Source organism: Pinus tabuliformis, chromosome 5_2 (assembly GCF_031772625.1).
Source record: "Pinus tabuliformis cultivar Carrire ecotype Pingquan chromosome 5_2, CPIR1, whole genome shotgun sequence".
Taxonomy (NCBI): Eukaryota; Viridiplantae; Streptophyta; class Pinopsida; order Pinales; family Pinaceae; genus Pinus; species Pinus tabuliformis.
In genome coordinates, this window is record NC_142306.1 from 1059472309 (window position 1) to 1059483175 (window position 10867).

Here is a 10867-nt window from a genome sequence, read left to right on the forward strand (position 1 = left end):
TGTCTAGTCTACATCCACATACCTATGAAAAAGAGGGCAAAGTTGCAACCCTTGGGTGAGAGAGGCATCCTGGTGGGATACATTGAGGATTCAAAGGCTTATCGAGTCTTCTTGAGAGATCAATGGAAGATAGCGATGAGTTGAGATGTCGAGTTTGATTAGAACTTGGCATCTAGGAAATCTCAGGACCTACCAGCGGTTGCCAAGGGGCCTTAGGAAGAGGAACTGTTGTTGCTCGAATTGTACACCTTATGCGACAATGATTAGGGCAAGGGCTGTCATTTTGATCCATGTACTTTCCTTTTAAGCTATCTCCTAAGTGTAGGCTAAGGGGGTAGTCCCTATAGATGGAAGGTTGATAAAACCTGTTGGAAACCAACAAATCCAAGAGATACAACTGAATGCCGTAGCAACTTGACTTAAAATTACGTGACAAGTAAGATTATTAAGCACAACCGAATTAGATTCTTTAAGATATAAGCGATAGACTAGTGCCTTCAAGATTAATTACTTGCACAATAGAGATTAATATATCAAGTTAGCAGATGAACAGTTGTTGCAAGATGCAAAATCTATCCTAAATGAATTGCAGGACCTAATCTAAAGTGAGATGCAAGATCGTGGTCAATTTTAGTTAAATGGCTAATCTAAGTGAATCCTTCTTTAATTCGAAGCTAGTCTCGAATGCAAGTTGTAGAGAGAAGTCCACGAGAAGGAGGCTATGGCCTCATTAACGATACCTCCTTTGGAGTTTTAACCACCCAAGTGCCTCTGTTACTACAACAGATTCCCCACAAAAGAACTACAAAGTCACTGGTGTTAACTACGAATGAGGATCTAGGATTCTCGAGCTGGATGAAGAAGGTGGTTGTATCTCTCTTACAACCAAGCTTATGCTTGTAGGTAAATTTTAAATATGCAATTCTACTTAGGATGAAAATGCAAATGATGTTAAGATTTGCTTCAATGAGATTACAAACATATATAAAATGCTTCAACATGACAATGGCAAACCACTTGAAATCAAGATGTTCACAATGTTACTTTTCAACACAGGTTGTCAAGATGAAAATATCAAATGGATGAAGCACTCTAGAGAGAACTTTACCTCAATGAAGCAATATAAGCAATATTTATTACTTAATGATCCAAGATGCTTATTTATGTGTGAATCAGAATAGTTCTCTTATACTTATGTTTCTTAGCAATTAGGAACAAGAGGAACTTTGATGTTTCTTAAAATAGCAACAAGCACCAATAAAACAATGAGATTGCTAACAGTGATAGATGATGCAAGAAGAGACTAACAAATGCATTCAACAACCATGAGATGCTACGAAGAAAGACAACCATGTGATGATGCAAAAGTTAGTATGCCAAGTACTAGCTTTATCCTCAAGATCAAAGAGAAACTAATGCAATCACTTAACCGATATTCTTATCATTCAATGATTGACCAGACTTCAATGAATATTCATGCCAATCAGATCAGCCCACTTATTGTTACGAAAACAGTCCCAAAGTTACTTGCAAATGAACTTGAATTAACAATGGTTAAGTCCTTAATCAGTATGCAATGCTCCTTTAGCCTATTAAGTTCAATGAAGACTTGATTTTAGGACTGCGCCTTAGAGATTATAATGCTGCAACCTTTATATCAGACCTCTGAAGATTTATATCAGACCTTAGGATAGTTATCAACACAAGAGAACACAAATACTAGAACGATGATTAAGCCTTAGAATTTAATGTGTGATATACTCTGATAGCTTATTTGGCTTATCTTAGACTGGATTATTAAGTGGTTATGCTACTGTTATATTACTTCAGATCTGATTACACATGACAGTCAAGGAAAGAGGGATGATAGAGAGAGAGCAAACCCTTAAGGCCTAGTGACCTAGTTCCAATGGCTGATATGTCAAGCTAAAAGACACCAAGAAGAGTGACTTGGCTTCAAAGAGGGAATGATTGGTACCCCAAACACCTGCAACCACAGAGATTAGCTTGAAACAAAGATTTAGCCCCTCAAACCCTCACGACTAGTGCAAATGAGGCCTCCTAGGCCTGTGACTAAGGCAAATGACCCCAAAAATGTGACGTATGGCCTCCAAACAAGTGTGAGACGCCTCCAAACACAAAGAATTAGCCCAAAAACCAATTTTAGTGATAGTCATAGTCAGCGGTTGGATTATCTATTAGCACAAGTATCTTGCTTTAGGTATTGGGCTAGAGTAAACACATTGAACTTGGCTAATAATAATAAAAATATTTTTACACTAACGAGTAAAAATAATAATAAAAATATTTAATAAGAGAGGAATAACCTATTTATAGAGTTTTTAACCCAATGTTTCGCACTTCCAAGTGAGTCCATCCTCGAGGGATACACTTTTTCTGAAGTGAGAAGTTCTCAGGAGGAAAGTTTGATTGAGGAGATTTCTTGCAGTTGAGGGGCAGGGATAGCAACTTCTCGAGAGAGATTCTTAGCCGGAGAATCATCAGCAAAGAGAGACAAAGAGTGATCCAGCAACTCTCAAGCAGAGGCTGATGTTGGGCCAGAAGGGCCATGTAGAGGCAACACAGAGGGAGAGAGAGAAAGTCGAAAATCAGGGCAGAGAGTCAGTTTCAACAGTTGGAAGCCGGGGTGTGAGATCGGGAGGCTAAGAGTAGTGACTCTAGGCTACTGATCGATTCCCCAATTGGGTAACGCTGTGCCTAAGAGGGTTGACGCTAGGACATCGTAGAAGCAGCGCAGGGCCTGCCAAGGGCACCTCATCCAAGAGCTAGATCAGCCATGACTTTTTCTCAGTGATTGTCTGAGGTAATCTCACAAAGCTTTTGCCAGTATTTTTCTCTGTCACAGAATAACCTTGTGAGGTATTCAGAGATGTATTCAGAATTTGCTATTGCTTAATAATAATAAATCGTCTGAGTTGCTGCATCGGTTTTCCCGCATTGGGTTTTGTCCAAAAATAACGGTGTTCTATGTGTTTGTATTTCCTTGCTCAGTTTCTATGTTTCAAAATCATATTTAATTTTGTGTAGGTTGCTTCAGTAATTTACTTCAATATTTCAAGAAGAAATATGAAATAAGTCTGTAATTTAATTTACGTTCTAGGCGAAGTAGATTCAGCTGGTTGTAGTAGGATTCTTGAGTTGTTAGATCTAGGAATTTTCACATTGGGGAGGTTAAAAAACTCCTTAGAGTGAAACCCTTTGAGAAGAATCATAGGCTTGCCTAGCTATTGTTACATGGCTTAATAATCATACTAGAATCATTTTTACAATACAAAAGCATAATTTGAGATTAAAATGATGATAATTATTGAATTTTTTTTAACACACTTATGTACTCTGCTTCTTAGAACTGTTGACATGTATATGGTCAACAAGAACCAAAGGAGGAGTTGAGAGTAGAGACTTCTAGTAGTAGAGATACCTAACCATAAGTGTAGGAGTAGTAAGCTCCTTCAACATCAGTCAGGAGCCCTAGGTGGGTGGAGAAAACTTTGTAGGACGCTCCTAAGCGTGTTGAGCCTTGCAAGACCACTTTCAGTTAGAGATTTCCTTTGCGGAAGTTTTCAATATACATGGTTTTAATGACAAACATCATAGACTCAAAGCCTTCCAACTTTGAGGAAGTAGACAATTAGTAGGTGTGGAGAGATGCCATGGTGGAAGAGCACAACGCCATCATGAAGAATGATGTTTGAGAGATTGTGTCGAGACCTATGTTGTGGGGGAGCGTTCCCCCCGATCCCACTCCCAATCCGCGCGGGAGCGACTCGGGAGCGCGCTCCCTAAATTTTTTTTCGCTCCCTGCCTTTTCGAGAGCGTTTTGCTTTTTTTTTCCAATTTTTTTTTGTAGTAATGTTCAAAATGCATTTTTTTTTTTAAAGAAACACATAATTTTTGAGTGGGGCAGCTTAATGATCAAGTCTAGGCCCTAGTATTGATATGCTATTCATGGTAATGTTAAATTCTTAAAGTAAAAGGATGAAAATGAAGATTAAGGAAAATGTCTAATGCTTAGAGGGTGATATTAATGACAAAGATCCTGATTTTCCAACAAGACTAAAAAATTAGACATTTCTCATGGTGGCAAGAGGCCCAAGCATAAGAAATAGATAATAGATTTACTTCTCTTTTCTAGTTTCTAGTAGCTTTTATAACTATTGACTCTTTCATAGTTATTATGAAAGAGTTACACTTAACAATGTAACTCTACTAGTGTATCATTGTTTCTTATTAACAATGATATTTTTCTAAACAATATATGACAATTTAAGTTTGAAGTTGGCAATTATAACTCATTAGTAATGAATTATGAATATGATGCTTCATGAAAGTTGAAAGTTGTTTCATTTCATTTCATTTTATAACATTTCATTTCATGTTAGATATTATTTGTTGTAATGGTTACACTTAGCTTACAAGTACAACTTTGGTGATCAATGATGATAAATGTTATATATTGAATTTTGAAAGCTTGAAACTTTAAGATTGATGAATCATGAGACTCAATATGTTGTATGTTATTATGTTACTAACTTGTGGACGTGGTTGATGAAGATTATAACTTCTAGATGATTGTTGTTGTATGGTTCAATCTATGTTTTTTTTGTTTTTTATATCTAATTCATATTCTACATGTTTTTGTTGACATATATGTATCAAAATATAAAAAATATATATATTATATAAAAAACGCTCCGGGATTCGCTCCCAAACCGGGAGCTTCTGAAAATGTCGCTCTCGTTTTCACTCCCTCCCGCTTTCGCTCCCGCTCCCAAGTAACATTGGTCGAGACCAAAGGGGAAGTCAGTTGCGACTTCCAAGTGGCATTTAAAAGGTAACGCATGCAACAAATGGCAAGGTAGAGAAATACAAGGCCATATTTGTGGTTCATGGGTTCTCTTAGAAAGAGGGAGTAGATTATGAGGAGACTTTTGTTCCTGTTGCCAGATACTCATTTGTTGAAGTAGTTCTTTCAATAACTTTTGAGATGGGATGGAGCATCCTCCAGATGGATGTGAAGACCACCTTGCTCGACAACATCATTGAGGAAGAAGTCTAAATCAAGCAGCCACAAGGGTTTGAGGTACATGATAGAGAGACACGTGTATGTAGGCTTAAGAAAGCTGTGTATGGACTCAAATAGGCTCTAGGTCCTAGCATGCAAAGATTGACAACTATATGCAGTGCATAGGTTTCACCAAGAGTGAGGCAGATCCCAACCTATACTTCTTGTTGGGTGGATCTGAGGCCCTCATTTTGGGGTTGTATGTGGAAGATCACATTCTGATAGGTGCAAAGAGACTAATTGCATGTTGCAAATAAGATCTAACATCAAAATTTGAGATGAAGGATATTGGGCTGATGCATTACTTTTTGGGACTTGAGGTTTGGTAGAAATTGGGTGAGATCTCCCTCAAATAGGGGAAGTACACTAGAGATCCTAAAGAGATTAAGGATTGATGACAACAGAACGATGGCCACTTTGATGGTGACCAACTTGAAGAAGATTGATTCTTCAGTGTCAAAGTTGGCAAACTCCAGATAGTACAAACAATTGATTGGCTTGTTGATGTATATGCTCAACACTAGACGAGACACTGACTTTGTTCTTAACACCCTGAGCTAGTTCATAGTGGAACGAAGGGAGGTTCCCTGGGTTGTTGCAAAGCATTTGCTTAGATATTTGCAAGACACATTAGGATATGGATTGCAATACCTTGGTGGAGATGGTGTGAAGTTTCAACGGTACTCGGATTCAGATTGGAAAGGCAGTGATATAGAATCTAGATCAGAAGAGCACCTTTGGGCGTTGCTTCAATTTGGGGTCAGCAGTCATTTTCTACTTTAGTAGGAAGCAAACCTTAGTAGCATTGAGTTCATCTAAGGCAGAGTACATGTCAGCTAGTCTAGCTAGTTGTGGAGCCATTTGGCTTCACAAGCTACTCACAGGGTTGTTTGGTCAAAAGCTTGAGCCGACAATGATCCGCTGCAATAACTAGAGTTGTTTCAAACTCTCAAAAAATCCAATGTTTGACGATAGGTCAAAGCACATTGAGATCAAATACCACTTCATTAGAGACACAATGCTCAAGCTTCAATATATATTTCGACAGAGGAGCAGTTGGCATAGATTTTCAGCGAGCCCTTGGTGAAGGCCAAGTTCATTTGGTTTCGAGATAAGTTTGGAGTGGTGGAGAATTCCTTCCTTGCTAAGAGAGAGTGTTAGTGTTTGTAGCTCATATAGGTATTTCCATGAGGGTGTTTACTTATGGAAATCATTATTAATTTATTAAATGTATCCAATGCTTTTTACAAAGATTCGCTGAATTCATTAATTATTAAAGTGAAACCTTTCTATTAAAAGTGACTCTTGATTAATAAAGTGACTAAATTGGGTCACTTAATGATTTAATTAAAAGAGAGCCATTGATCTCATGGATAGATCTTAACCATTGAAGATTAGGTTTTGGCTCATGTCAAAGTTATCAAAGAGAGAGAAGAAAGAGGAGGCAAAGGACAAAGACAGAAAGTGTTCATTTGACAAGTCAAGTGAATGAAGGAGAAAATCAGAGATCTGAGAAAATCAGAGATCTGATTTTCAGCCATTGGCGTGGAGTTTCAGCAGTAGTTCAGTAAGGAGAAGGCAGCCAACCAGCATTGAGGAAGAGTGTGTGTACAACTGGCCATATGGATTGGAGAGCAAGGCACACATGTGGTGCAAATCTTCTTTGATTTCTGTGCAAACTGGAATTTTCCAGGTTTTCTGTTCATTTGTTAATTTTTCATGGCCATTTTCCCTATAAGAGAGCTCTTGTAAGTTCTGAAGATATTTTGAATTATGAATTGATCTAAAAAAACAGAAATAGTTGTGCACTGTGATTGTTTTTTTTGTTTTCCGCTGCATGTAACTAGATTTGATACGTTGGTTAGATAGCTGGTTTTAGGATAATCTAACAATGTAAAACTGAGGATTGAGTTACAAACATCTTTACAACACCTTAGAGCAGGAAGAAGCCTTAGAATCATAGGGAGATGCTTGGTGTAAATGAAAATAAAGTAGTCATTAAGTGGGTGTTGAAAATGGAACATTGACGTTTGTTTAGGTTCCCTACCCTACTAAACTTAGAAGTAGATAATTTTAGAAGTTATCACAGTTTTGAAAAGGCAAATTCATTTTGGGTTGGACTATTTTTGTCACGAAGGTAATTCTTATCCTTACTATACTGTTTTGGAACAAATTTGGTATCATAAACATAAATCTAGGTGTAATATAATTTATCTATCGATATAATTTGATGTGACTTTTTGTTAGTGTGTCGGTTCTTTGGAAATTTTTTATGAAAGTATACATTTCATCACACTTTTCCTTTTTTTCTACTTCATTGGACACAACCTGTAGCAAGCGTACTTATTGTAGAACCTCTAGTTTGATCCATATGATTAGAAAGTGTATCGGGGTTTAATTGGATATGCTTGGTGGTAGAATTTTTCTATTTTTTCTTAGGGGAAGTGGGGAAAGAAACAAGCATATTCACACTAACAAATTAACGATTATGTTAGTAGGAGGCACCACTCCGTTGTCAAAGCCCGGGAGAGAGAGAGAGAGAATAATCAATACCACAGTTAATGACAGGGTAAATCTTATAACCTGATCTTTAAATAATTAATTAAACTCACATAGGAGATATTTCATGAACTATGAGACTACCCAAGATCAATTGGATTCTTTCTACAAAGTGTAGGATATGGAAAAATCATGGGACCTATGGAAATTCTTGGGAAGGCCCAGAATTTCTAGGCAATCTGTTACGAATGCCAAGGGAAGATGTGAGATGAAATTCAAACAAAAGTCTGAACCTTGATACATCTGGAACAAGATTTTTTCATTACCACAAGATGTTTTGGTAGGTCAACTTGATGATATAGATCTCCTTAAATGCCCATATATGTGTTCTGTAAGAGATTTATTACAAAATCAAATTGATTAGCTCTAGTTTGTTTGGAAAATGCAATTTGAGGAACTATACACAGTGCAACCAAGGATGAAGAACTTGGTAACTCAACGCCATTGACAAACACCATTCAAGATTTTTCTGGTTCACACCCATTAGCTCAATTCGGGGATCAAACAACTCCATTGACAGAAGTAGCCCATAGATGAAAATTGAGCTATTAACTTTAACAGCCCTAGATGACTGACAGGGCAAGCTGCTAATTTTTGGGTACTGGATATTCATCCCTAGTGGGAACTTATCATAACATATCCGACATCTTCTTGTTAGCTTTTAATCTCTAGTGGGAACTTCGTTGTGCACAAAAAATTAGATAATGTAGCAATCATTTATTATTATGCATTAGAATGTGGAGCTCATGTCAGTGTTACGTTGCAAATATTTTGTTTGAGAGTTATATGCATACCTATCCAACACAACATTTATATTTTACCATGATTTTTATATCCTTCGTTTTGCCATTTTGTTTCAGCTCCAGAGCAGGCTTGCAATGACCTGATGACATATTCACTTGTATTTGCGTGCTGCTGCTATACCTGCTGTATGCGCCGGAAGCTTAGAAAATTGTTGAACATTGCGGTAATCTTTTTTCTCTTTAGTCTACTTTTTATTGATAATGAACTTCTTAATATCCTTTGGAAGATGAGGATTGGAAAATTGTGCCACTTCTGGAAGCTCGTGGAGATGGAATCGTTAGCCTCTTAAAAGCTAGATTTACTGAAATGTAAAGATATCTTTATTTCGATAGCCCTAAGGTTGAATTGTCTCTATTTCAACAGTTAATGTAAACAGTATTTGTAGTCTCTTTGCAGTGAATGTTGATTTAGTGGATATGAAATCCTTTGCTCTGATTTCAACGACACTGTTTCTGCAGGGAGGCATGTGTGACGATTTCTTAACGCACATCACATGCTGTTGCTGTGCGCTTGTCCAAGAATGGCGTGAAATTGAATGCCGAGGGCTGGATGGTAAGTTTCAAATCCTACCTGTAATTCATGGTTATGAAATTGGACCTCCCATAGAAATTAGAGACCATTCAATCTGACAACTGGTCAATTTTACAGATTCGCACATGAAAAAAATGAGCCCACCACCTTCTCAACAAATGGAATCTTGAAAGTGCCTCTCTTAGAAAGATTGACGTGGATATCTTCCTTGGCAGATCCAAAAGCATTGCTACATTCCCCAAGAACATCAGAATTGCATATTTTCCAGGAAAGCATCTTTGGATGATCCAATATTCCAAAACAGATTTAAAGAGAATTAGAGATGCCTAGTTCATGGTGCATTAAATCTTCTAGCAGGGTCTGCAGCAGTACACAACAATGTGCCAAAGAATGTAATCATCCAAGGCTGATCAGTAAATAGAATTTGTTGTAATTTATATCATTATTATTTGATCTTTCTGTAGGGATGGGTACAGGGACAGGGACCAGGGAGAGTGTGTTTGATTTTATTGTATGAGACATACATGTTTTACCAGGAGAGTTTTGGCTAGGGGATAGGTCATCATAGGGCAATTTATAGTTTCATGGATTCATGCACATGGTAGCTATATTTGATTTCTTTTTCCTTTTATGTACATAGATGTCTTGTAGGCCTCGGGAGAGAGGACATCTGTATACATAATATGATCAAATTTGCAACTAATTTTTGGTTGGGCTATGATTTTCTTGCATGCATATACATAGATTGAAATTAGAATTCTCTCCGTGGGAATGCAGCTTGTTTAGCAGAGCAATAAAAAATTGGTAAATTAGCACTTGATTAAGCATGCTGAATTGTGCCTTGAAGTAATGATGCTGCCCTTGGGTTAATTATCAATGGCAATGACCTTATGCCGTCCCCATTTTTTTCTAATAAATAACAAATTTCTTATTAATTTTCATTTTTTATTTTTTTGGTCGTGTTGATTTTTTGTTAAGTTGGGAATTTGCATTAGATTTTCAGAAAATTACATCAATTTGAAAAATTCTTAGTCTCTGGGCTGCCGCTAAGGGAACCAGACCAGAGAGAGAAGAGAATAGAGCTTACTATCCCAAACTTGAAAAGAATGAAAAATGACTTGACCAAAAGTAGAGAGTTGAGCTGCTGCTCCAAGAATGAGGAAACCAGTAGAGAGATATCAGTCCAAAATAATCCAGTTTTGCAGCTCCCAGGGAGTCCGTTGAGTACTGAAAACATAAAAAAAAATTCTTGAAAGAAGGGGGTTTAAAGCTCCTGAAGACTGAAATAGAAAACCATAAATTAACCATTAGAGACGAGAAAAGCATGACCTCTCTGGACAACAAGGAAGGATAGGTTGATAGTTTGTTCTTCAACCTTCCAAGTGAAGGATGAAGGATTGGGAGAGCTTGGAGGCGAGCCCATCTCAAGCCTAGCCAAGCATCCTTCAACAGTCAACATCAGGTTCTTCAATTAGTCCAGATTATTCAGTAGATTGTCCTGTGTTTGATTCATTTTTCGCAGAACTTTGCTGAGGAGCAACTTCATGTGCAATTATAGATCTACTGTATGTAGGTAGTGGTTCTGGTGTCCTGTGGAATTACCAGTGTCTGGAACCCACGGTGCAACCCCAGCCAAAATCTCAGACTCTAGGATTTACTGACTCTCTTGTCTGATCTCTTCTTCCATGTCTTGAAGCTCGGCCTGAATCTTCGGCGGGGTATGGTCCTAGAAACTTCGTGCTGAGGACTTTGCTTCGTAACGAGCCGTGATTCCCATCAGGGAGCCCTTAAGTCTGTTATTGTGTTAAGCAATTTCGTATTATCTCGTTTTATGGTCAGCTTAGTGTTCAGAAATTGAATCATTATTGTGTTAAACAATATCATTTA

General features: G+C 37.5%; 1 protein-coding gene across 4 annotated transcripts in view; it reads left to right on the plus strand.

Moving 5' to 3' along the window:
- MCA1 (PLAC8 family protein) overlaps positions 1 to 9698 on the plus strand; it is a 134259-nt gene extending 124561 nt beyond the window's left edge. For all 4 annotated transcript variants that reach the window (XM_089437429.1, XM_089437431.1, XM_089437430.1 and 1 more), the window contains exons 5-7: positions 8506 to 8612; positions 8908 to 9001; positions 9098 to 9698. In XM_089437429.1, the coding sequence (XP_089293555.1) occupies positions 8506 to 8612; positions 8908 to 9001; positions 9098 to 9150 (254 nt within the window). In that variant the 3' untranslated portion in view covers positions 9151 to 9698. The remainder of the gene's footprint in view (positions 1 to 8505; positions 8613 to 8907; positions 9002 to 9097) is intronic.
- Positions 9699 to 10867: the final 1169 nt, after the last annotated feature.